The sequence below is a fragment of the Tachysurus fulvidraco genome, chromosome 16 (assembly GCF_022655615.1).
Source record: "Tachysurus fulvidraco isolate hzauxx_2018 chromosome 16, HZAU_PFXX_2.0, whole genome shotgun sequence".
Lineage (NCBI taxonomy): Eukaryota > Metazoa > Chordata > Actinopteri > Siluriformes > Bagridae > Tachysurus > Tachysurus fulvidraco.
In genome coordinates, this window is record NC_062533.1 from 7,854,082 (window position 1) to 7,881,956 (window position 27,875).

Here is a 27,875-nt window from a genome sequence, read left to right on the forward strand (position 1 = left end):
TATCATGACTTCCCCTCAGGAAGCATGTACAGAATGTGCATGTTTTGCAGCCTTAAAGTTCCAAGCTTCCCATAATGTCCTCACTACAATGTGTGTGTGTGTGTGTGTGTGTGTGTGTGTGTGTGTGTGTGTGTGTGTGTGTGTGTGTGTGTGTGTGTGTGTGTGTGTGTGTGTGTGTGTGTGTGCGCGCTTGTGTGTGTGTGTGTGTGTGTGTGTGTGTGTGTGTGCACATGCGTGCGTGTGTTTGTGTGTGTGTGCATTCATGATATTTTCTGTTCTTATAATTCCTCGCTTCCTAAAATGCTCTCACTACAGGAAGAGAGAGGAGGGGGGGGTGTCCGATCATAATTATGTAATGTGGTCTTATAACTCAGTACAGTATGTGTGTGTGTGTGTGTGTGTGTGTGTGTGTGTGTGTGTGTGTGTGTGTGTGTGTGTGTGTGTGTGTGTGTGTGTGTGTTCATTATTACAGTATGTTCATTATTATGTTCCAAGCTCTTCATGATGCCTTTAATACTATGCATACAAGAATACACGTGATGTTCTTGATTTTGTTCTGTGCCCTTTCAAGATTCTCTTGATGCCTCCACTACAGGACGAGCATGTGTGTGTGTGTAAGAAAAAGGAAAGGGACAAATAAAAAAATTTAAAAACGCTTCTGTAAAGTCAACCATGTGTGACATCTGCTGGTATACGACTCTAAATGCCGATGTCCCAACAATCTCACAAACTAAAGCGCAGAAAGCGTTCAGGTCCATGATAAACAGCACCGCATCACTGAGTCCCCATAAACTATAATAACTAATACATACAACACTGCATACTGCCTACAAACTGCATACACGTCCTCCAGTTTCACACACAACCCGGCTTATGTAGTGCTTCATCCCAAAGTGTTGCAATAAAAAAATATTTATTCTATAAACTTTTAAATTTCTTCCTATTTCTATATATATATTACTAAAATATATGATCTTGGGAAGTAATTTTGGACTTCTCTTTGACTCCCACACTAAATCCCACAAGTGTTAACATGGATATGGTTTAATAGTCCTCCCTTTAGTAAGTATTCTTATCCTAAGTAAGTAACAAAGTCTGCAGTTTGTTTTATTTCTCTGTATCAACGCGTTGCTCCGCTAAAAGCCGCTGCAAAGTTCGGACTGGCTGAGAAAAGCTTTGCGCTGCTCTTCTCTGTAGAAAGCAGATCTCAGAGCGCCTCTATATCAAACATGTCTCCGTTCCTCAGTGTGCAAGCGGCTCTTCAGAAGTGTCTAGAAGCTTGATGTTTAGTCGTGGAAACGCTTCGCCTCTCAGCAGGGCTTGCAGAGTTACTCTATAGTGAAGATGCTTTTTACAGAGCTGCTCCACTGCAGCGCCACAGCCACAGCAACGAGCCGCAGTCACACTGTAACTCTGCATCACTCACTGGATCACAAAGCACTTCAAAACATTTACAGATCACATTTTAATCAGAGCTCGGCAGTGTGTATTACTTATGGATAATGAAATTGGAAAGAGTGCTTTGCATCTCTACTGAACAAGAGAACAGTCAGCATTGTCAGTAATTCACACATCCCTGAAAAAACCTAATTGTTTCATCACAATTATTATTATTATTATTATTATTATTATTATTTTATTACTATTTTGTTGTTGTTATTATTTTGTTTTGTTTGTTTGTTTGTAAATATTATCATAAAGAAAATTATGCTAGTATTATTACTACTATTAATAATATTAATTCTTATTACTATAAGTATTATTATTAGTAATAGTATAGTAGGCTTGTTTCTACGTGTATTATTTATTGTATATCTGTATAGAGATTGCATTTTCTTGATAGTATAAATGTTCAATATCACTGGAAATAAAAAATAATAATTAAAAAAAATATTAAAAATGGTTAAAAAGAGAAACACGAAAAGAGATCTAAATTAAATGACCATTAATAAGCTGCTCTAATTTTCAGTTTGGTATTCTAATCAAAACCATAAGTCTGGTTCCACAACAGAAGAATAAATTCAAGAAAAGTGTTAGAAGAAAAGTGAAATATCTGTAAAGTCGCACTTTTTTCCCACTTAATGACTGCCATCCTGCAAACGCCACTATTCTGATATCGGTGTCAAAAAAAATGCAAATTAAAAAGTAAGCTCCAAAAATCTAATGATCTGTGTTTAATTCCTGTACCAATAGATCATATGATTGCACAGTAACTGGCTTTGGAAACGTATCAACACGTTAAAATGTAAAATATGATGCTTTAAGTCTAATCACTCCATGAAGCAGCTCACACTCGGGTAGAAGTGAGCGATGCCATGTGAGGACCCCATGCAGTCTGGTGTGGCTTATCAGGTCTCTGCGAACTAAAGCAAGAAATAATGCGCTTACCGCTTGAGCGTCGGACGATGTTTTCCAAAAAAGTGTTCTGCGGCGCCACCAGTCCTCTCCTTCCCCCGTGCATTCTGCGCTCAAGCTACGAGATCCTTCAAGCTCGCACACTCTGCTGAAGCTGATCGCGGAAGTAAAACGGACCGGCCGGGGATGTGTCGGCGGGATGGAGAAGACCATGGTAACGCTGCGCCCTGCCTGGCTTACACAAGCTCGTGTGTAGCGCGGACACTCTGCCAGACTCGGTGAGCTCCGCGCTCCCCCGCGAGAACGCGCGTGCGCACTGAGAACGAGAGCTGAACGCAGACTGGCACAGGAATCTCCGGCGCGGTGCGCGGTGCCATGGCGACGGAGCGCGCGGGACACATATTCTGTAACACGTGCGGAAAACACAGCTGGAATGACACATCTGTGGCAGAGGAATATGTCGGCCCTGCCGTTAGCGGTATAAAGTATGGAGCAGAGTTTTCTTTAAATTGAAGTGTTTTATTAACCATAAGACTATTGTGTGTTGCTATATAATTCACACGTGATGTCGCGGTGAGGCACCATTATGTATATGATGTTAATGACCACATAATGTGTTTTCATTCATAGATGGTCTGTGGTTACTTATAGCATAAATTTGGTCAAAATTCCATAGATCGGTGTTTTAAATTAGCATGAGCTAAATAAAACCAACAAAGTGTCTTAGAAAAGTGTTGGGCTGCTCGAAACATGCACTGAACCCTCATGTCCTGTGGATAACAGCATTGTAACAACGAAGGACATCATGCACATTACACATTCACACCAGGGGCAATTTACAGTATGCGCAGGGACAAAGCATACAGGCAGTAACCCGAGCTCAGGAGAGAACCCGGCCACCTTGAACCCAAATCACACATGTAAAATGTCCTCCACGTTCACCTGTCTGTAGATATGCTTAATTTAGTCTGCAGTGGAATTGCACTGGAAGACATTTGCAATCGTGATGTCAAGGCTTATTTAAGAGTGACAGCTGTCACCCTGTGTCACCTAGCCACGATGCAAAACTACTTTATCACTCACAAAAAACCTGAAATTATAGCAGAGAAGTTGGGATTTACGCGCGTCTAAAAGTCATTAGAGAAACTGCGCGCGTTCCTCTAGTGAATAAAAGAGTTAGACTGCAGTTTGATTGGACTGTTTGCCTTGCAGTTGATAAGTTTTTGTTAGTTTTGTGGAACTGCGGGATCCGGATTATGTCCCCTCCTTCTGTTTGTCGCTGCTGGATTTCTGCTAGTCTCCCTTGTTAAGTGTATTTGGACAGAGCCCCTATTGTTCCCAGCCCACTCCTACCTAATATGGCATTCTCGTGGAAAGCCCCAGTTTCCTGAAACGAGCGACAAGAAGCCGGCGAATGGCGAAGGCAGATCTGAGTGTGAGAGACAAAATGTGAAAGACGTTTCAGTGTAGTACACGGAGACTGCACAATGACGGGATGAAAGCTGGCGGATTGTTTGGATATTCAGGCGAATCCGCGGCTGAAGGCTCCTGTTTGTTCTGGAAGCGCGGGGGACAACAGTGCGGCTCACCGACCTGACGGATCATCCTGAGGGTTTGGACTGGTTTAAACTAAGGCCCTCAGCGTCTTGTTACAAACCACAAAAGGACAAGGATTAAAGTATTCCGTGCGTTATAAGGGAATAGAGAGGGAGAAAGACAGCATTAGGCTATCATGCCTGCTCGTAGTTCCAGAAGTAAGCAGCGTGCCGGCGCTGAGGAAGGAGCGGAGAGCGCGGAGCCCTTCACCATTTCTGTTAAAAAGATGCTGAAATGTGTGGTGGTCGGTGACGGAGCTGTTGGCAAAACCTGCTTACTCATGAGCTACGCCAATGACGCTTTCCCTGAGGAATATGTACCGACTGTGTTTGACCATTACGCAGGTGGGACAAACATTTAATCTCTCATACTGTATATTACTGTATTACTTTATACACATTGTGTACAAGACATGTCCTGTATCTGGCGGTGCTCTCTCTCTCTCTCTCTCTCTCTCTCTCTCTCTCTCGCACACACACACACACACACACACACACACACACACACACACACACACACACACACACACACACACACACACACACACTTATCCCCCACCTTAACCGATCCTTGGTCCCAAGAATAGCCGCCTGATAGAGGAACTGTTACTGGATACACATAATCCTCAGTGAAGGCCTGATACACATAGGTTAAAAACAAACAACTGTTAACAAAATGTTTATAGACAGCTTTAACAGAGTTAATAAAATGAATATGTTATACACTGTGCTACCTGTTGCTACCACAATCTGGAAATCTTTTCATTATTAATGGTAATATGTATTGTTCCACAACAGTAGTCCAAAATCAGAAACGCATACTATAGATCTGAGTTAGCAAAAAAAAAAAAAAAGTATAATACCACCATACATTGAGCACAACCTGGAAACTATGCCTGCAGACAAATGTTGGGAGAATGCTCAGAAGGTTTTGCGCTGAAATGACAGCTGAACTGCAGCCATGATATTGTCTTGAAAAGAACAAAAAAAGTGTGGGGGTAGAAACTGAGGCAGAATATTTTCCCAGCTATAAACATTAGAATTGAGGACTCTTGATAAGCACTTCATCCTGGTCAGGGTTATGGTGGGTCCAGAGCCTCTCAGGGAACACCAGGTCTGAGACAGGAATACACACTTGATGTGAAGCCAGTCCACATTCACACAAGTAAGATTTGAGAGAACAATGGTACCTACTTCACAACTATGCTGTTTAATTATAGAACATGTTGTGGCATACCATAGGCTCATATCATTTACCTTATCTATAACACCACATGGTTGTGTTATTGTGGATTTCAGATTTTTCAGTGCCCTGTGACGTATTTCTGGAGATTTGCTTTTGTGGTGACATTCGAGATCAACACTGTCAACTACCATTATCATATATTTTATAGTTATTATTGAGTTATTACAGTAAATCTTAGTCAAACTGAATTCACATGAATGTTTTTCTACTTTCAGTAAAGGATTAGACTTTCTTTCTTTTACTAACAGAAAGATAAAAACAGTGACAACTTGATCTAATGCATTCTTACCTTCTTCATTTACTAACAGAAGGCTAAAAACAGTGACAACAGTTTCTGTGGATACAAGGCTTTATTAAGGCAAATTAATGAATATTATTTATGTAATTGCTGAATGCACACACAATATAAATCATTTTATTTTCATTATTAATCTTTGTTTTTTTCCACTAAAAAGGTGTCTATGTTTCAACACATTTGCAGCCACAACAAATGTTTATCTGTTGAATCAAATCTTTTTGGAAGTTTTGCTTAAACTCTTCTTGCCACTCAAAGTCATTCAATGTGTCTGCTTTTCTGGTCATTTATTTGTATCTCTGTAATAACAATGGAACAATTGACTCTTGAACAAAAGGATGGAAATTTTTCCACAAGTCCTACTCTCTAAAAGAGACTGCAGCAAAACGTTGTGCAGGTTTAAAAGTGTAAGCTAACTTCCAGATGATGAATTAGTTACTCCATGATCAACACACGCTAGACAAAAAGGTACCTGTTTATGTTCACAGTCAGAGTTTGAAGTCCAGAGCCAGATAAAATCAACAATCATGTTCAGGCCTTGTTGTGAGTTGTGACATTTTATTAGCTGAAACTGTTTCTGAATGTGGATGATTTTTTATGACAATGTTTAATGCACATTAATGCACCAGAGCTCCTCAAAGCTAAAACCACAATAGAAGGGAACACAATAGTGCTATATTGCAGCATGTACTGTATGAGGCATCCTGTGAGTTGCAGATGTGATCCAAGTGTGGAATCCTAAAGCTTGTTGACATAATCAATTCAAACTGTGCCACAAGCGCTTAATTTTGTGGTGTTTCCTGTTCTGGCTCTATTGATGTTCAATTGAGGCTCAATTATGTATTAAAAATGTTAGTTATGTCTGCTATTGTCTTCTATAATTTTAGTTGGGAAACACAGATTTAAAGGTCAAACACAAAACCTCAACACTTACGGGTTATCTGCTGGAAAGTGATGAGAAGACCATATCTTCACTCTTACTCCTGGCTTGCTCATTCAGTGACTCCCACTTTAGATAAACAGACAGATAAGTAATGATTGTGAGCATGTCCACACAGTTTCAGTCATCGTGGTTTGAAATGGAAGTGCTGTTTAAATTGCACATGGGCAGCTTTAATAAAACCTTACCGCATTCTATGACAGATTGTTTTTGTTGATGCTTTTATGTGGCAGCAAAAAGGCAGAGAGACGGAAGTCCTGAAGAATGGATGCTCTGAAAGATTTTTTAAATTGGTTCTATTACAATGCATTGGCACACAGATGTGACCTCACCACAAATTTTTAACGTCCCTATTAAAAATGTATGGGCCCTTAAAACCTAACTGGTGGTTAAGTAGCCAAAACATGATGCGAAAATGATGCAGTGTAGGTAAGCATTTACATTCTACATGTCATCAGACACTTTTTTTCTTGTTAATCTTGTTGTTTAAAATTTTAGCCATTCATTAAAGCTGTATGCATATTTGGACAGAGAAGCTCATATATCAAACATGATAATGTGGGAGGTAGGGTTGGGTTTTTCACTGTCATGGATTACTGATTTAGCAGGATTAGATTGTTGACGATTTGACATGACAGCTTTCAGAGATGTTCATGGGCCTATTTCTAAGACAACAACTTCATAAGTTAGCAAGTACACACTCATTCATCCTCTCTTCATCCTGAATGACTCAGGAGCCTATTCCAGGAACATGCAGCATGAGGGATGAATACATATTCAATTTAACATTTCCTCCCATTTAACATATACTGACATGGTTTTGGTTGGTGGGAAACCATGAAACCTGAAGGAAACAACTCTAGTCACACGGAGAACATGCAAAACTTCATTCTGACAATAACATAAGCCCAGGATGGACTTCGGTGGTATGAGGTGGCAATGTCACCTGTTGTACCACCATGCCACTCCGTTTTTGTTTAGGATTTTTATGTTTTATAACAGTTTACCCATTGCTGGAAATTAAATTATTTCATCTATTTTAACTTATCCTGTCACAGTGGTGGACACGGTAGAATCTATCCCATGAACACTGGTTGTGAGGCTGGAATACGATCCTGGGTATTATAAAAAATTAAATGAAAGTCATAAAAAATATCCAGATTGTTTGTATTGAAAGACTAATTTGTTATCCTAATGTAATTTTGAGTGGATGTATGCTACAGGTATGTCTTTTAATGTTACATCTATTTTTTTTTTCAAGAAAATAAAAGGTCAAAGGATAATTAACTTCAGTCTATTTCAAAGGAGTAATTGACTTCAGTCTATTTTGTGTACTGTGTATACTGTACATCAAGCCGTATTTTATTTCATTTGTGTTGTCATTTTAAGAAAAGGTTAAGTGGCTGACATTCAGAAGTCCTCCCTATGATTCTTCCAATCTCTCTGGATAACTTTTAATGGTCTCTGCAAGCCACTGTTACTGTTCACGTTAGCCAATCGTTGACTCACTAAGCAGGATTTCAAGTGTGAATATCTCAGCATGGAAGCATGCAGTTATCACAGACTGCACAGTCAGGCTACACATAGTCAGTTCACAGGTCTGGCTTTAGCACGAATAATAAATATGGTATGTGTCGTCTTATCGTGAGCCTTGTTCATATGTGCTATATGTTAGAAACCCTACCAGAGGCATGTTCAAACACAGAGATGGATGAGATGTTTGGCAAAGTAGAGTAGCAGGGGGCAAGGGGAAGAGCGAGTGTTATAAGAGAGAAAAAAGACAGAGAGAGAAGAGAAGGGGCATTCTGTCTTGCGCAGCAGGGCCGAGTGAAAACACAGAGCCTATCAATCGTTTCCATTTAGGTCTAGACCCATCAGTTTCTCCACATGGAGAGGGCCTCGACACAGCATCATAATAAAATGGGTGAACTGTCACACACTGCCTTAATGTCTAGGCCAAGGAACACAGTGCTCCCTTGTATGGGGATGAATGGTACCCATTGTTTTTGCTATAGAAGTATTAGTGTTAAACAAGAACTCGTCATTATTCTGCTTGCAGTAGTTACTACAGAAATTGCAATAGTCACAGCATTCTTAAACACATGGTGAAATTGCTAAATTAATTCACATATACACCCGGCAGATGGATCAATGTCTGCTAGCCCTTTGGACTGATAACCTTCTCAGAAGTACCCTGCAAATGGCAAGGAATTATTATTGGGTGTTTAAATTAATACATTTTAACAATATGTATTTTCATAATCCAAAATCCTTTAAGTCTGATTAGGTTTGCAGTCAGTATACAAATTTCCATTTTAGGATCACAACACTCATGGGGGTCTTTTCTCACGTCATGGACTGTAAAGGACATAGGGTTAAAGTTCCACTGGTACGAGAGGCCGTAGTTTCCGTTCACAAATCCCACTGGATCAAAATTCCCTTGTCCAAAACAAACAGATTGCGTTCCCAGTCTACAGCATAGAGACTGTTAATGCTGCTGAGATGAGTCATCGTCTCGTGTGGCTCCCCACAAATCGTGTAATATACCAGTGATATTGCCTTGTTAAGTCAGAGGCACACCGAGGGCATTGTGGAGTTAATATTAAAATTGTAATTAAAATATCCATCTTTGATGAAGAACACCATTTCGATGCTGTCATGTGGTGTAAGGGTAGACACACATTTTACTGTTAATCTAAAGGACTTATTACACACAGAAGTACTGTTCAGACCAGATAAGTTTACCTAAGAAATGCAACATTGCCAGAGAACATCTTTGGTTATGATTGTTTTGCACATGATAATCAATCTGAATATTCACAGCTTCTCTGTCATGTATGAATGTTGTATGTAGTATGAGTATTTTATATTCTCATAACTCATATTTTTAATGTAAACAGTTTGCATTAATATTTGAATTTTTTTTACATTGCGCTGAGGACTTTAGTGTGTTTTGTGGATTGTTCGTAACATGAAAAGCTGCATTTTTTTATTACTAAACACTACATTGAGGCTAGTGAAAGAATGAATGTTTGTAGCTGGTGTAATGTTTGTGATAATAAGAATCAACTTGTGGATGTTTAGCATTAAACAACTAAAAATTTTTAGTTGAGTCAAAAGTTAGGTTTCACAAAAATATCACTTTTCTCTATAATCATAATTTAATGCAACGCAACAAGCTTCTGGCTTCCTCTTGAAAACTTCCGCTGGCATGTTTTGCCACTGAAGCACCATCTGTTGCACTTCTTCATCTGACCGGAAGATCCCCCTACCCCCCAAATCCCGGTGCCCTCTTTAGTGGTCCAGAAACATGGAAATCACTAAAAACTAAAGCTCTGATTTCTCTAATATGTCCCTTTTTTGACTAAAAAATACCTATTAAGTATAATTGTTGGCAAATTGCTGTTGTATAAGAGAAATAAAACATTTTGAGACATGCTTTGCATCAGGGCACATTATACCACACAGTGATAGCTGCGAATGAAGTTTAAGGACTAGCTAAGAGCAGAATAATCCCTGTGTTTCAGACACGTCGCATTACATTAATTAGCCATGTTTAATTTTTATACAGTATAATGCACAAGTGCTGCTAATAGTCCAAATGGATCACACAAAAACTTATTATTAAGTCACTTCACTGCTAAAGGGTGGTGGGTTTCATCCTGAGTTCTGTGTGAAGTTTTATGTTCTCCCTCGCTAGTGATTGCATGCCTTGCAGTTCCATGGTGACTACTTCTGGCCTGCATCTGCTGTTGACAGGATTGACTTCAGATCCACTACACGATAAAGCCTTACCCCCAAATACAGATACCATGTACACCAATCAGCCGTAACATTAAAACCACTGAAAGGTGAAGTGAATAACATTGATAATCTTGTTACAGTCGCACCTTTCAAGGGTTAGGAGATATTAGGCAGCGAGTAAACAGTCAGATCTTGAGGTTGTATGTGTTGGGAGCAGGAAAAATGGGAAAGCTTAAGAATCTTGAACAACTTTTCCAAAGGCCGGATTGTGTTGTTTAGAAGCCCGAATGAGCGCATCTCCAAAAAGGTAGTCTTGTGTGGTTTTCCTGGTAAAGAATGGTCAGTACTTACCAAAAGTGGTCCAAGGGAACAATGGGAATGTAAGCATCACAACTGGACCCTTGAGCAATGGAAGAAGGTGACCTGTTCTGATGAATCATGTTTTGTGATTGTTTTGTCTTCATGATCTACCACCTTCCTAAAACAGGCACAATATTAGGAAGTGGGTTTTCGATTTAGATAGTTCTTGTTCTAAGAACACAACAATTTGCCTAATATCCCCAGGAGTATTACTACCTTGACAAGCTATTTCAAACGGTCTATGTCTATATGGTGATAGAAAACAGCACTTCTTGGAGTGCTCCCAAACTAATAGAACTATTTCCACACAGTTTTGCATGAGTTTTTTACAGTTTGGATACACTGGCTTTCCCACCTCTGCATGTAAAACATATCCAGATCAAATAATCCCAGATTTATTCTGAAACTGTTCATATAAACAGAAATAAAAAAAATATAAGTTTGTATTGACTTGAATTCATTTTCTCTATAAACTCTGAGTTTGTAATGTAAAAAGAACCAGTGTAACAAAAGTGTCAGGTATATTCTGTAAAATGCACTTATTACCTTAAAAGTTCAAGTTGTAACACTGTTGAATGCAGTCTTTGCTATATCAACTGACACTGATAAACAAGCCCTTGTTTGACGTAGTACAGTGTTACAGACTGTTGTGACAACTGAGACATGCTGATTTCTTTTTTCCACCTTCAACTCTTGTTATGCACCCCTTAACATCTTTTAAGCTTAATGTGCATGAAGATCAGTCTGGGATTTTAACAGAAGTAGAGTTCGAAGCAAAATGACTGCGATCCCACTAACATCTCTGCAACATATCTAAGCTTACTGAAGACAGGTATTGAGTGGTGTGTTATGACTTTGCATCTGTGAACAGTCCTTAAAAGTCAAGTCAAGTCAAGAAGCTTTTATTTTCATTTCAACCGTATATAGCTGATGCAGTACACAGTGAAATGAGACAAGGTTTCTCCAGGATCATGGCGCTACATAAAAGAAAGACAGAGCTATAAGGATTTAGTAAGTTAGTCCTAGATACATAACGTGCATCTGTGCAACCTGGTGCAGACAGTGCAGGACAAGACAGACAAGACAGACAAGACAGTGCAGGACAAAGGACAGTGCAAACAAAAAATTACAAGGCAATACACAACAGACAATAGAGAGGAACAGCGCCGACCAGTGTAAATAATGTATGTTCAGACAATAATGCATGTGCATTGATACTGTAATGAACAACATGTTAAAGCAGTAGTTACCTAAGATAATCGAAAGGTAGTGCTCAAAACTGCCAATTACTGAAAATTGAGACAGCATGTGCAAAGAGCAAAAAAAGTATGCAAAAACAGCATGTAAGCAGATTGATGGATATATATTGGAAGTGTGTGTATTTAGTGTAGGTCTGTGCAGTATATACAGTTGATGTGCGTGTTGTGCTCAGCACAGTTCAGTTTATTTATTAAGGAGTCTGATGGCTTGTGGAAAGAAACTGTTACACAGTCTGGTCGTGAGGGTCCGAATGATTCAGTACCTTTTTCCAGAAAGCAGTAGGGTGAAGAGTGTGTGTGAGGGGTGTGTGGGGTGTGTGGGGTCATCCACAATGCTGTTGGCTTTGTGGATGCAGCATGTGGTCTATGTGTCCATGATATAGGGAAGAGAGACTCCAATGATCTTCTCAGCTGTCCTCAGTATCCACTGCATGGTCTTGTCATCCGAGATGGTGCAGTTCCCAAACCAGACAGTGATGCAGCTGCTCAGAATGCTCTCAATGGTCCCTCTGTAGAACATGGTCAGGATGGGGGGGAGGGAGATGTGCCTTTCTCAGCCTTCGAAAGAAGTAGAGATGCTGCTGGGCTTTCTTGGTGATGGAGCTGGTGTTGAGTGACCAGGTGAAGTTCTCCGCTAGATGAACACCAAGATATTTCGTGCTCTTGATGATCTCTACAGATGATCTATCAATGTTCATCGGAGAGTGGTCAACCACCGGCAGAGCACGAGAGTGGTCAACCATCTCTTTGGTTTTATCAACATTCAGAGACAGATTGTTGGCCCTACACCAGGAAGTTAGCTGTTGCACCTCCTCTCTGTATGCTGACTCATCGTTCTTGCTGATAAGACCCACCCCGGTCGTGTCATCTGCGAACTTGCTAATGTGGTTCGATCTGTGCATTGCTGCACAGTCGTGAGTCAGCAGAGTGAACAGCAGTGAAATGAGCACACAGCCCTGAGGTGCTGGAGATGATGTTACTGATCCGGACTGACTGAGGTCTCACAGTCAGGAAGTCCAGCATCCAGTTGCAGAGAGAGGTGTTCAGTCCCAGCAGGCTCAGCATCCCAATCAGGTGCCGAGGGATGATTGTATTGAATGCTGAACTAAAGTCTATGGACAGCATTCGTATGTACGTGTCTTTATTGTCCAGGTGGGTGAGGGCTAAATAAAAGGCAATGGCCATCCGTGGCGCGGTTTGGAGATACGCGAATTGTAGGTGGTCCAGTCAGGGTGGTAACTGGGTCTTGACATGCCTCATGACGAGCTTCTCAAAGCACTTCATAACGATGGGTGTGAGTGCAACGGGACGATAGTCATTGAGGCAGGACACTGTAGATTTCTTTGGGATGGAGACAATGGTGGTTGTCTGGAGGCACGTAGCAACAACTCAGGGAAATGTTGAAGTGCCAAATGGAACAAATAATTATCACATATTTTTCATTCATTTCCACTTCCAAGACACATCCCTTATAGAGTCACACTGGTGAGATGTGGCTAAGCAAAAGCAGTACATGGCTATTCAAGAGCTTTGCCTTGTTACTGTTTGAGCATAGCTTCACAAACAAGATTTGATTAATACGCATAATTAGCAGCGATTGTGCGACCAGGATCTTGCTCTTAGCTAGTTTAATCAAGTGTACTAAAATACAGTTGAAACATTTATCTCCACTGCACACTGTCTGTTATCGACTCTGTCTCTTATTGAATATGGACGATTTGTGAAGAATTACAATAATGATGTTTTTAGCTTCATTATGCAAAAATTCTTTGCAGGCCATGATTATTCTGTGCGGAGGAACACATTTCCATGTAGAAACAGAATCACTAAAACACAACGAAATATTGTGTGTTTCCTACATGTGAAAGAAGGACATTCAGTAAAATGGCTGAACAAATAATTCACTTCCCTCATGCATGAATATTACATGATTATTGAACCCCAGTGATGACTGTCGTGACTCTGCCGCAGACAAGGAATAAATGGAATTCTTTACTACATTTTAGATAAGATTTAATTTAATTTAAGATTAAAATTATTATTTGTGAATCGTGATAAAGGCATCAGAATTATTGTCCAATAATCAGCTAATCCAATGCAGGTTTGCCTTCTAAAATCATTCATTTGCATCTAGGCACAAACATACTAGGACAGAGGAAGGAAAGCTTAACTACACTGGTGTGAAAAAGTGTTTGCCCCCTTCCCTTCCTAATTTTTTTTGCATGTTTATCACACTTTAATGTTTCAGATCATCAACCAAATTTAAATATGAAAGATAACACAAGTAAACACAACAGATTATAAATGTAATTTTTTTTTTATTAAGGAAAAACAAAATCCAACACCACCACCACCCATACAAAGATACAGCACAGGGTTTGCCTTCAGCATGTCAAAAAAATTCCCAGCAACATTTTCACATTAATGAGAAATCCAGAAGTTCAGCAGGCTGGATTTAAAGTCCCAGAATGTAGTGTAGCTATACAACACAGTTGAACCAAGTTATCTGGCTTGGCTACCCAAGAGATTCAGCTTGGCAAGTTAGCGATTTACGAGATGATGAGCATGATGGCACGATGGCACTGACAGAACTATTTGCACAAAGTTTTGGAAGCGTTTCTGTTTGAGCAATATGTGAAATGGACAATGTGTTGGTTGAAGATGTTGAAACTAAACACAAGTTATGGAGGTGGATTTTTCTATCTTTAAATGTTTGAAATATTGAGTATATATAGTATATAGTAATGAAATGTACTGTCGTATATTTATATAGTATATAGCGGGCATCACCAAATGGCGGACCGCGTTCCGGATCCGGACCGAGTGACGGGTCTGCCCGGAACCGTTAAAATTCTAATATTATCATATTAAGCATCTCCTTATTATAATCTAATATTATAAGATTATATAAGCTCTTTGATTATTAATACAAAGGTAAATCTTTCGTTCATATGCAGTTAATCTAGTTATTATGACAGGAGCGTCATCAAAAGCCAAGCCAAAAACAGATTGTTTCTGTTCCATACTCCAGAGCAGAAGGTGGCAGTAATGCACCTAATTACGCTGGCAGGACAATTAAGATTCAAACTGCTGGCAGGACAGTTACATGTCCATTTCTCTCACAAGGAACGGAAGATGGAAAGGGAGTAAGGAGAGGTGGAAAGGAGAGAGGAAAAAGGGAGCTGCTAAAAGCTCTGCACTTTTCTTTTATTCAGTAAATTCTGCCCTGTTCTATTTTACTTGAAATGTTCTTTTGCCTAAGGTTCCTGTGTTATTAATGTAGTTAATGTTTAAAAAAGGGGCAGCTCAAAAGTCTTTTGTTTAATTTTTTTCTTAAAGATTAAAAGCACTTTTATTTTATTCAAAAGATTCTGAATGTTTTACATTACTTGAAATATAGGCCCTAAGTTCAGGCTGCTCAAAGCTGTGTTTGCACTTTTTATTTATTTTATTCAGAAGAAATTCAGTGTCTGTTGTCTGTTACTTGACATGTAGTAAAGACTACATAGCAGTGTTGTATAAAGTACTAGAAAGCAATACTTGAGTAAAAGTACAGGTATCGTACTAGAAAAAAACTGTTAGAAGTGAAAGTCACCTTTTAGAATATTACTCAAGTAAAAGTCTTAAAGTGTCTGATATTTACTGTACTTAAGTATCAAAAGTAATTTTCTGATATTTAATGTAATTAAGTATTTGAAGTAAAAGTAAAAAGTAAAATTTCAGTGATTTTCGGTAGGCATAAGAGCAGGGGCGGTTCTAGGGTTTCATCATTAGGGGTTTTAGCCCTCGGTGAGAATTTAAAACAAGAAGAGTTTTATATTATATATTATATGACTACATAGTAAGCCAAAAGTTATGGTATTATTTAAAATGGCAAAAGTGGACACCAAAATTTTATGCATGATGTAATGATGCCAGTCTTGAATCAAATCAGTTCATGTATGTGTGCATTCTCTATAAACAGTGTGTCCTATGAATGCAGTCACTAATAAACAAATATTCACAAGACAAAGACCAAATCAATAAATGTTATTTTTATTTAGTATTGATATTGCATTAATATTTTGTTTGTGCTATTACTACTCTGGTAATAAGAATAGTGACATTTCACTGCTTTTGGTTGCCGCCGTTATAGATAAATGCCTCCAGCTCTGACTGCGCGTGCACGCTGCGCGTACCTGTGCTTCTTCATAGAGCGTGCGGAGCTTAATGTAATCTAGGAGCAGTGATTCGCCAAACCTCCCTTATTGCAGTCACACACATTTCTTCTGATTTTATTTTGTAGTAACGAGTAACGAAGATGCTTAGTGGAAATATAACGGCGTAAAAGTATACATTTTATCTAGGAAATGTAGTGGAGTAAAAGTGAAAGTTGACATAAATTTAAATAGCGATGTAAAGTACAGATACATGAAATTTTTACTTAAGTGCAGTAACGAAGTATTTGTACTTCGTTACATTACAACACTGCTACATAGTAGTCTACAGTATTGTTTTTTCATTCAAGTGCCATACAAGTTCAGACTTTGAAAACTCTTGAAAATTAACAATAAATTATATAGAAATGTATGTGCGTTATTGATTTTATTAACATGAGGGTACACTATTTTAAGTGACAATATAAGATTCGGACCTTTGCTGGGAGGAAATTTTAGTAACTGGACCTCTTTGAATTTTAATTGAATACCCCTGGTATATAGTGTAGTAATTAAATGTACAGTTGTTTATGCAGCAATCAGTGATCACTAATTGTTACTATATACTTATATTTGATTTATAATGTACTGGAATGCCAGGGCTTTTTCTACTTATACTACGGCACGGTACATAACTGTTTATCTATTGTGCTTTCCTTTGAGTGGGTTGGTCAGCTAGAAGCCATGGTGGCTCTTAAAGCACACTCATATTACACAGAGCCACATTGTAAGACGCTTGGAGACTTCTCCACACCCCAAATCACATTACACAGCATGTGTGGAAGTTTTCAGCTAGAGGGGGATGATTGGAACAACACCATGTGTCTCACTCCAAGCTGTGGAGTAAAACAGCAGGCCACATGACGAGAGGCAGCTGACCGGACGGAACAGCTGAAGGCCCCTCTACCACCCCAGATAACCACAATATTTTTCTCCCTCTCTCTTCCTTTTTGTCTTTGTCCTTTTCCTGCCTCATCGACAGGCAAGAAACAGTGAAGGGGGACACAGGATAGGAAGACGGTGTGTGTCAACAATTTACTACTTATTTAGTTAGTGTCTCAGGAGGCGAGCAGAGCTCCTATAGGGAGCCTTCAGGAACAGCTGATACACACCAACAGAGGCTCAGCTACAAAGCATGTGTAAGTGAAACGCTGCGTCAGTTTCATCTCCCTTCCCCAGTCTTTTCAGCTACAGTTGCAGTCCTTCAGTCCCTCTCCAAGAAACCGATAACCTCCAAATTATGGAACTGGCTAAGAAGCAGAGTTCAGCACTTCCTCACTGCCTCAGTGCTTTTCAGCATGACTTTGCCTGCTGTATTTGGGATCGAACTCTTGTCTGCATTTGTACAAGAAGCTAAATTTAGCAGAAAGATCAGCAGTTGTTCCAGTGGGTATAAAAAATGACTGATTTGATTTGAATTTCTGAAGCGCTCTGCAGTCTCACACAGCGCATAGTCACTCATCAATTATATCTCTAATCTTTCAAGATTATGCCACATGCTGCCAAGAGATACAATAACGCTTGACATAACAACATGATGTGCAGGGAAGTTTCATTTCACTGCTGCTTCTCACCAGCCCTGTGGAGCATTTAGCATTTCAGCTCATTACTGCTGCAGATGAGGACGAGAAATATTTAAATGACTGTATTGTCTTTTACAAGCATTGAGCTAGTGTCAACGCCCAGAGTGCAAGCTCTAGGGAATATACAGAGAGTGTACTGTGTAGCTAAAGAGACAGGAAAGCGCTTGGCTAACACACTTGTTTCTTTACTGAATACCGATTGTTGAAAACAAAAGGCAAAAAAAAAAAAAAAGCATGGCTGTGTCTGGCCTTTTTCCTCTTAGTTGTAGCAAAACAGCTGTCCTCTCATCTCCCCTCATCACCCACAAGGATGTATATTGTTTCTGCACACCCACACACTCACTCACACACACACACACACACACACACACACACACACACACACACACACACACACACACACACACACACACAGAGAGAGAGAGAGAAAGAGAGAGCCCTTCCTTATCTTATCAAGCTTTTAAAATGAAACATCTTCTCATTCCGATCCCCTCCCATTTACAGCTGGCTAAAAGGGTCAATTCTGAAAATATAATATATCTTATCAGCAGTAGCTTTCATTTACTTTAAACACTTTTTTAAACATTTTATTTTTGGAAAAAATATTTTATATTTATGAGAAAAAATGTTGAGCTCTCACTAACACTAACTATTCTCAGGTATGAAAGCGGGTCTGAATGTAAGGATGAAACAGTTCTCTTCTATCAGTTTAGAATTCAAGAAAAATAAAGAAGTTTATAGTTTATAGTTACAAATGTCATTCACAGCTATCATGAGACTGGAGCTGACTCAGGCTCCATTCCAAATGGTGCACAAAGCCCAGTGGTGCACGCAAGAATGACACTGTATTTGGTGATGCTGATAAATTGCAGAACTACTGAGGTGATATTAATGAGGATTTTGGACCCAGAATAATTTCATCTGTCCACATAGTCTATGTTTCATTCCTTTTTGCTACTGTGTAAATGATTGTATAAATGTAGTATACATACTGTACTGTATGTTAAATAAGATGCTATTATTAGTTATTATTATCTATAGAATTATTAATTATATAACCTTTTACATTTCTCTACTGAAACATTCAGCGTAACTCTGTTTTAAGCAACTTTGTTAATAGCACACATTTACTAGGAAAATGTAGCTGTTGTGGGCTACAAAATGAGAGTTCATTTTTGTCCTTGCACACCATATTTGTATTCACTGTACCAATCCACATCGTTAAAACATGGTGCTTAAATGAGTGCTGATTGTTGACAGCATAGACACACACAAAAGTATGGTATGTTTGTCCATTTTCCTCTTAGTCATTGCAATAAAACTGTCTTATTATCCTTTGATCACTCACAAGGATGTATCCTGTTTCTACACCACTTGTCATCAGTGAAGTGAGACATTAAAGTTCATTTTTGAATTTACACCGTAGCATAAAAACGACATGATTTTTAGAAAAAACCAAATTTTACAACCAAAAGCAGTCAACATAACCATACAACCATGAGTTTTTATTATATTATATTATATTATATATTATATTATTATATACTATACTATACTATACTATACTATACTATACTATACTATACTATTATTATTATATAATATATTATATTATATTATATTTATTATATTTTAACAAAATGCTAAGATATAAATAAATATGTTAATATTATTTATAGGGGGGCATGGTGGCTTAGTGGTTAGCACGTTCGCCTCACACCTCCAGGGTCGGGGGTTTGATTCCCGCCTCCACCTTGTGTGTGTGGAGTTTGCATGTTCTCCCTGTGCCTCGGGGGTTTCCTCCGGGTACTCCGGTTTCCTCCCCCAGTCCAAAGACATGCATGGTAGGTTGATTGGCATCTCTGGAAAATTGTCCGTAGTGTGTGAGTGTGTGAGTGAATGAGAGTGTGTGTGCCCTGCGATGGGTTGGCACTCCGTCCAGGGTGTATCCTGCCTTGATGCCCGATGACGCCTGAGATAGGCACAGGCTCCCCGTAACCCGAGAAGTTCGAATAAGCGGTGGAAAATGAATGAATGAATGAATAATCTTCATAAAGTCCTCATACCTCCATAGATTTTAAGCAAACAGTGAAAATTTTCATTGATTTTATTGATTTCATGGCTGTTGATATTGCACCGATGTGGGGCAGAACACTTACTGCCACTATTTGATCATTAAAGATCCATATTGTCAAAATTGGCTACTACAACAATCACTTAATGATTCCCACCGGGGCAAGAATGTGTTGTTTATGACTGGGGAGGAGGAGCAGCAAACAGATCAGTTAATGATATCACCTCTTCCATCTAAGTCTTGCACACAGTGATAATGACTACAGCAACCAGACCCGCTCTATTGATCACAGTTTTTTTTCCACAGAATTTCTTTAAAAAATCTATTTGATGAAGAGGAGGATTGAGTGGGAGGGAGAGTGCTTTGGTACAAGTTTAATTGCAACTGTCTGAATAATTTTGTAAGACAATTCTTCTATATTGTTGTGTAACTCTACTTGAATTTGTGCTGTAATGATTGTTTTGGGTTTCAAAAATCAATAAAAATTAATTTGATTGTAAGTTATTAAAATCTAACCTTTTAAACCTTTTTTGGTCGCAGATTTTAGTCCTTTCTTAGAAAATTTGATTAGAAAATTTCTGATTAGCAAATCTAGCGATTTCAGTAATTAGCTAAGATAATAACGTCTCTTCGCATGCAATTATTAGCATTTAGAAACAAATATAATTTTACCTGTTGCGCTAGAATTTGCCGAGGTTGAAACATTTGTGCATCTGAAACATTGAGTAGGTCAATGTGTCGGATTAATCACTGAGGTGGTAGTGTTATATCAGACATGTTCAGTGTAATTAGAGAATTGTACTGTTTGGCTTTTTTATGCTACTGATCACTGCTTGCGGCACTGTAATATAGACCTGACTTCAACTTTCTGTTTTATGACGGAAAATTTGTGTAGATGTAGTTTGTTTATGGTAATTTAAGACTCTCAGTTGCATAGGTTACTCTATCTATCTCTAGCTAGTATCTTATAGCTTGAGTCAAGTGTGACAGGCTCTCAACCTAGTAAATAGTAGTTTGAAGCTTCGTTGTTATTTATGTTTCACTCCATCCTACCGAGCACACCTGAAGCTTCTGCTGACAATAATCTTCATTGTCTTTCAACATTATGCTAGTGCAAACTTGTACTTGTATAAATACAATGAAGATAAAACTCTATTAGAGAAGAGTCAAGCTACGACAAGCTACGACAAGCTGACATTTTGGTGTCAAGGGTTTTTGTAATTTATTTAAGTGCTTATCTTAGTGGAGAGATACTGTAGATCTTTAGTTTACCCAATTAACTTGTATTGTATTTGCTATTCCTACATATAGATGAACTTTATCACTATCATGTGGTTTCTTTTACAGTAAATGTTACCGTATCTGGCAGACAGCACTTGTTGGGGTTGTACGACACAGCTGGGCAGGTAAGTCTCAAGTCTTAAGATCATTTACACTGATCATTTGTGTGTAGCGTAGTGCATGAATACATATAAACTAAATCCAGAATTTCACCAATAGCATATACAGTATGTTCAGAGCTAAGAAATGGCATATACTGTTTGACTTTGCAAAAAAAATTGACAGTTTGCCAAGTAAACCTGACATTTTGATAACTGACCTAAACCATTTCTCTAATTGAACACTCCTGGCTGGCTCCCTTCATCACCTAACTGTTATGGATGGTTTTATTGCCTTGCATCAAATAACTCAATATCTCAAATGTAAATAAGCTTCTTCAGATGGCCTCTAATAGGGAACACATGAGCAAGGTGCACACAAATTATGCAGCCTGCATCCCTCTGGAAGAAAGGGAACCTGTCAGGTTCTATCGACTGAAACTGCTGTGTGCTTGTTCGCTTCAGTCGGTGGTGTCAATAAAACTTTTAGTATACCAGTTGCAAACACCATAATGGGAGAGCAGCACATATTTACTGTTGGGATGACACAATGAACAAAAATGCTGGGATCTACAGGCAGGCAACAAATGAAAAACAACAGATGATAGAGGAAAAACAATTTGTGCAATTAAATTGTTCGTCTACGACAGACGATCGAAACACATTTGCATAGATTTTATACATCTCTGGAACTGTGCTGGAGAGATGAACACCATTCTTTTAAAAGGCATTCCCTCACATGGTGTTTTAATGATGATGATGATGATGATGATGATGATGATCTCTGTGACTTTTTTCGTGGCACGGTTGTTGGAGCCAGATGGGCAAGTTTGAGTATACCACAAACTGTTGATCTCCTGGGATTTTCACACACAACAGTCTGATATTGTTAATATATGTATCTGTGTACAGAGTTTACACAGAATAGTGGGGAAACAAAAAAAGCACTGACTTAGAGACATTTCTAAAGGTTCTTGTTGATAAGAAATGTCAATCATAGTAAGCAGAAAATCATCTAAGTATGCACAAAACATTGAACGTTGTGGTGAATGAGCTACAACAACAGAAGACCAGATTAGGTTCCACTCCTGTCAGTCAAGTACAGAAATCTTATGGGCATAAACTCACAGAAACTGGACGACAGCTGAAGATTTGAATTAGGTGAGTCTGCCCATGATGGTCTCAGATTCTTGTTCTTGGCTGACAATATGTCTGATGTGGACTTCTGCTGTTTTAGCTCATCCATCTCAAGGTTTGATGTGTTGTGTATTCTGAGATGCTTTGCTGCTCACTGTGATTGGCTGAGTAGATTAATGCATGAATGTACAGGTGTGGGTATGTGCAAGTATTCCTGTTAAAATAGACAGTGAGTGAATGTACGCATCAGATCAGGTCTACATGCATGCCGTGTCTTGTCCTATCGAAAATGAGGAGATTTTAATCTCAGCTTGATGTAAAACTCAACTGGGTGTAATACCATTGAACATCTGGAGCATGTAGTCATAGAAACCAAACTTTCCCACAGTTCATTAGGCAGCTCTCAGACAGCTCATATCTGTGTAAAGGGTATAGAGAACAGTCAGGCCTTGTGCCTGTGAAGCAGTGCTGTGCCATGCTGTACTGAGTAAACAAGCCGTGTTTTTCAATAAAGAACATGTACAACATGCTGGGATCTTCTCTGATAAGGATCACTTACCCTCAGATCAATTGCACTTTAGCAATGAAGTGTCTGGCTCTTATCAGGGAAAGCTTGTATCAGATAATGCTCTTGTGTTGCACTCGGTGTTGTAGAATCACTGTTGTAAATATGTTTTGGTGTTTAGATTCAGAGATTTGCATGCACACAGTCCACTTTATTAGAAACACGTAATAATCTTTATTAGATATCCAGTTAATCTAATCAGCCGAACATGTAGCTAAAGAACAATGTATGAACCGATGCAGATCCAGGACGAGAGCTTCAGGAAAAATGTAAGCTTGATCTGATCGTTGGTGCGTGAGAGGCTGGTTTGAGTATTTCATAAACTGCTGATCTCCAGGGAATTTTATACACAACAGTCTCTAAAGTTTACACAGAATGGTGAGCAGGGGTTCTACAAATTGTTGATAAGAGAGGTCAGAGTAGAATGACCAGAGTGGTTTATTTTGACAGGAAGATTACTAAAATAACCTCTTTTTATAAGAAATGTGAGCATCTCAGAATGTAACAATTCTTGAGGCAGATTGACTACAACATTAAAAGACCACATGGATTCTGGCCAAGAACAGGGGGCTGCAGTGGGCACAGGTGCACCGAAACTGAGCAAGATTGGCAAAATGTTGCCTGGTCTTTTCCAATCTTCATCTGTCTAGTTAAATGTCCAGTGGGTTGTCAACTCATGCTTTGCCAGGCTTCTGTAAAATTCCCCCAAAAATGCATAAATGTCATACAAATTCTCTTTGTTTCTCAGACATGAGTGGGGGATAAAATCACATTTCTACCATATTTCTGTTAAATATCAGGTCTAAACAAAAATCAGTATATGTTGCATTGCACACATGGAGCATTGCCTTACACTGCTGGCACATGGTTGACTGGATACTGAAGTTGAAAGTGTATACTTTTGGATAGAACTGGCATGGGCAAAGTTTTAGGAAAATTAATTCCTAATTGTTCAATACAATGTATATACCATATTAAATGTTCACCTTTCCTCTGCTGTAAGGTTTTATTTCCAAAAGTAGACATGCTCTGAATGAAAAATGGATTCTGCTTCTCGTCATCTGCTGTTTGATCCTCTGTTGTTATAGGAAGACTACAACCAGCTGCGGCCCCTTTCCTACCCCAACACTGACGTGTTCCTCATCTGCTTCTCTGTTGTGAACCCTGCCTCTTTTTACAACGTGCAGGAAGAATGGGTTCCTGAGCTCAAGTCCTGCATGCCTCATGTGCCATACATCCTCATAGGCACACAGGTGAGCGCCACACATGCGACAAACACCGCAGATTTTAATTTTTTTTGTACCGTTTATTTACAAAATATTAGTATTTACACAATGATTAGTTCCAGTCCACTAATTTGAATGCATTCCAAGAGTGCTTATATTTAGTACAACCCCACTGGGATGTTTAAATCTCCATTACTTAGAATGAAACAGGTACTACAGTAGAATTAACGAGAAGATTATAAGTCGTAAATCTATATAAAATAACATATATAATGTTGTCATGGGAGATCAATGTATTTTGTAAAATGAAATGATTGAGAATCTGCAGGAATTCTGTTCTCTGTCCAAGCTTGAGCAATATACACAGAAGAATAGGTAAACATTAGGACCTGGATGTACGAAGATTATAAAAACGCAGAAGACTTGCAAAACCAATGTCTGCATTTATTTTTATTTAAATCCACCATTGGATCACAATAAAAAATTTTTGTACTTTCAGTTAGACAGTTTGTGTAAATGAAATGGTAAGCAAAAATGATGCAAAAAATATAAATGAAATTTAACAAGATATGGAGGCTTTCTTATAAGTTTTCAAGTACTGCCAAAACAGCCCAGAGCATGCTATAGGTCTTGATCATCATTTTATAGAGAAACAGATGTTGCATGAAAGGCCCTTGTAACAGTGAAATCTGGATTTACAGATGCTTTATAGACAGACATTCTGGCCTTGAAATTTCCATGTCAGTTATAGTCTATCCTGCTTTCTACTAAAGGTACAAAGACTTCTCATCATGTCTAGTAGTGATTAAAAATAGTTTTCTTTAAAAACAGAATATTTAAAAACAGTTTGTCAGAAAAGTATATGTTAATTTAACCCTTTAAATGACCGAAAGTCATACAGTTTAGAATAAGTCGATTTATATCGACAGCATAAACTATTTAAAAGCTGATTGTACTCGTGGGGATTTTGCTATGCCAATATTTCTACAGTTTTAATTTATAATATTTGGGCTGTTTCATTTTGTGTGCCCCAGATTGATTTGCGAGACGATCCAAAGACACTGGCCCGTTTGCTCCAAATGAAGGAGAAACCCCTGACATACGAGCAAGGCCTCAAGCTGGCCAGAGATGTATGAAAATCTTGTTAATCTCATCTCTAACATACCTTTTCTAAAAACAGATACCGATAGTCTCTGTCATGCTTGTACATGTTTTTGTGTTTTGTATACAGATCGGCGCACAGTGCTACCTCGAGTGTTCAGCGCTGACCCAGAAGGGACTAAAGACAGTGTTTGACGAGGCCATCCTGACAATCTTCAGCCCCAAGAAGACGAAGAGGTGCTGTATATCATGCAGGAGCTGCTGTACTATTGCATGATTGCAGCACCTTTAGGTATACCGCCTAGTGAGCATCAGCAAACATCATGGAATTTTTCTATTTAAGGCAGGAAAAAGACATGGCACAAGTTCCTTCAGTACCGTAAGGGGGACATGAGACACAGCTGAGAGTCTTCCAGCACCTCCAAATCAATGTGTATTTTGCATCAACACTACTGTCATGCAAATGAGAACAAATCACACTTCAGCCAATTTATTTTCTACATAATAATAATTATTATTAAATTATACTTCAGATTCAAGGCTTTTCAGTTGTTTTCTCACATTTTCTGTAATGTGACTCGTACAGAGACGTTGACACTAAAAACACGTCACGCTTCACTGAATTCGAGTGGATCTAAATGAACGCAATGTGTATATCGGCTCTGCTTACATTTAACTGTGATAAAGGAGTTTCCCTTTGGGATTTGGAAACTCAAATCTATGTAGATGCCTAGTTTGCTCCTTCTTTAAGCGCCTCGATCAAGTGCCTCGATCAACTTCCAGTCGTTCTATTCGTGTTCATGCCAAAGACAGATTGCTTTCTCATCTTAAGCTTTAGACAGAGACACAGGTCTCGAAATTGCCCCAGTGTGACTTTCTCAATTACCAGTCCACAACATCTTGTTTTCCAGCTATAGGTTATTTTAAGTTTCCTACATTATAAGCTTTTCAAAGTGAAAGAAATGTTGCAAATCCATTCCTCTGTACATGGTGATTTATTTAAAAAAATTTTTTTTGCTTTTGCTTCAGATCAATAACATGCTTTTTCTACAGCCATATCCTGTGATAGTTAATAAGGGAAATTCTCAGGAGGCTGGCCAAGTCATCAATAAAGAGAGCAGATACAGAAAGAGAATGGTAGAAATGAGAGGAAACAACAGGATTTAAAACAAAACAAACCCAGTGGTGCTACACGGAAGATTGCTCTTACTCTATGAAACAAAATTACGCAGGCTAAATGTATCTCTTTATGTTTCTATGAGATGATCTTTTCAGATGATCTTGAGAAACTAACCAGGATTTCAGTTGCAGAAGTGCCGCCAGCTACAGCAACATCTGCAGTTTAACCACAGTATTTTATTTATAGCTATTGTGTAGCAGTGCAGGAGCCACCTGATTTTACTGATATTACTGAATTCTCCCCATTTTCTTTCTCATTCCATCCCATGGAGGACATTTTGGCTTCCCCCTACACACACACACCCACACACGCACATACACACACACCATGGCCAATTTATTTGTTCTCTTGGCTCCTGGCTACAGATGGTTGAGACATCATCAGGATTTGAACTCACCTTTTGACCTGAGAAGAAAACACTCCTGGGGAATCTGGTGGGTTAAAAATAAAAAAGATGCTTATGTAGTGGACACTCAGATTTTTGCCCTGCTTTTTTCCTGGAACACCTCCTTAAAGAAAATTAGCTGTCTCATCCACCTACATGACCTTTTTTGATCAAATTCAATTGCTTCTTCCTGTCTGCTTGGATTTTCTTGTTGGCACTTCTGCAACAGTGGTGCTATGAAAATCCTCAGGCCATGAAACAGATGCTCTTAGGATCTGCATTTTACAACTGTACATGTCAATACAACAAAGAACCAAGACTTTATCAGAAGTCTAGCCTCTGTGGTAATCTTCAACAGCAATCATACACTGTTTTACTGCTCCCATTCTGCCAAATCGACCTCCTCATTCCAGCCTATTTAAGAAATCCAGAAACACATGAAGCTTAGTCGTCATCCCTCATCTTTTTCCAAAGGTCCTTTGGAGCAGCCAGGGGTCTATAAATCATGTTGAATCACTGATCTGCCTTGGAATAGCGCAGAAGTTCAGAAACGTTCTCGTATTCATTTATAGACTTCTAGGATCTGATATAACACCAACACACACACATCTGGTCTCAATGCTGTTTAAATGCACTCCTTCCTTGGCACAAAATTCATTTGCCTTGGTGTATACTGGTTGCCTTTGCGAGGCACCTCAGGGACGCAAGCCACCTCCTCAATGAGCCTGAATCCACGTGCCTTCCATGTAGCAGAGTTAAGTTACTTTTCTCTCTTTTTTTCCCCCAGACACTGTGCCTTACACCATTCTATGCACCATACTGTGTACTGTAATCATTAACTATAACTTGACCTGTGTATCTTTTTTTTTTCTTTTTTGTATATGTATTATTTACATTATCATACAGTTTTATTTACTACATCAGTATATGTCTAATAAACCAATAACTTGGTGTATAACTGCTTTTCATTCAAATAAAAAAAAAAACTATTTATAGTTTGTACATATCAGGTGTGATTAAAAGGTGAGAACAAAGAATTGTTTCCCCCTTTTTTACAATGTCATTTACAATGGTTGTCTAATATATATATATATATATATATATATATATATATATATATATATATATATATATATATAGATAGATAGATAGATAGATAGATACATACATATATATATATATATATATATATATATATATATATATATGTATGTATCTATCTATCTATCTATCTATCTATCTATCTATCTATATA

General features: G+C 38.6%; 2 protein-coding genes across 4 annotated transcripts in view; one reads left to right on the forward strand and one right to left on the reverse strand.

Moving 5' to 3' along the window:
* The window catches only part of kcnh5a (potassium voltage-gated channel, subfamily H (eag-related), member 5a), a 68,667-nt gene extending 66,040 nt beyond the window's left edge, over positions 1–2,627 (reverse strand). For all 3 annotated transcript variants that reach the window (XM_047801513.1, XM_027149029.2, XM_027149028.2), the window contains exon 1: positions 2,389–2,627. In XM_047801513.1, coding sequence (XP_047657469.1) covers positions 2,389–2,461 — 73 coding nt within the window. In that variant the 5' untranslated portion in view covers positions 2,462–2,627. The remainder of the gene's footprint in view (positions 1–2,388) is intronic.
* Positions 2,628–2,935: 308 nt separating this feature from the next.
* rhoj (ras homolog family member J) lies at positions 2,936–27,575 on the forward strand. Its single transcript, XM_027149033.2, has 5 exons — positions 2,936–4,295; positions 20,995–21,053; positions 23,817–23,981; positions 24,989–25,084; positions 25,186–27,575. The coding sequence occupies exons 1-5, from the start codon at positions 4,088–4,090 to the stop codon at positions 25,330–25,332; spliced, it is 675 nt and encodes a 224-aa protein (XP_027004834.1). The 5' UTR covers positions 2,936–4,087; the 3' UTR covers positions 25,333–27,575.
* The last annotated feature ends 300 nt before the right edge of the window (positions 27,576–27,875 follow it).

What these genes read in the sequence shown, in the direction of transcription:
- rhoj (XM_027149033.2), top strand. Translation starts at nt 4,088, where the DNA reads ATGCCTGCTCGTAGTTCCAGAAGTAAGCAGCGTGCCGGCGCTGAGGAA. An exon ending in TGTGTTTGACCATTACGCAG is followed by an intron (nt 4,296 to 20,994) that starts GTGGGACAAACA and finishes TTTCTTTTACAG; the next exon opens with TAAATGTTACCGTATCTGGC. An exon ending in ACATCCTCATAGGCACACAG is followed by an intron (nt 23,982 to 24,988) that starts GTGAGCGCCACA and finishes TGTGTGCCCCAG; the next exon opens with ATTGATTTGCGAGACGATCC.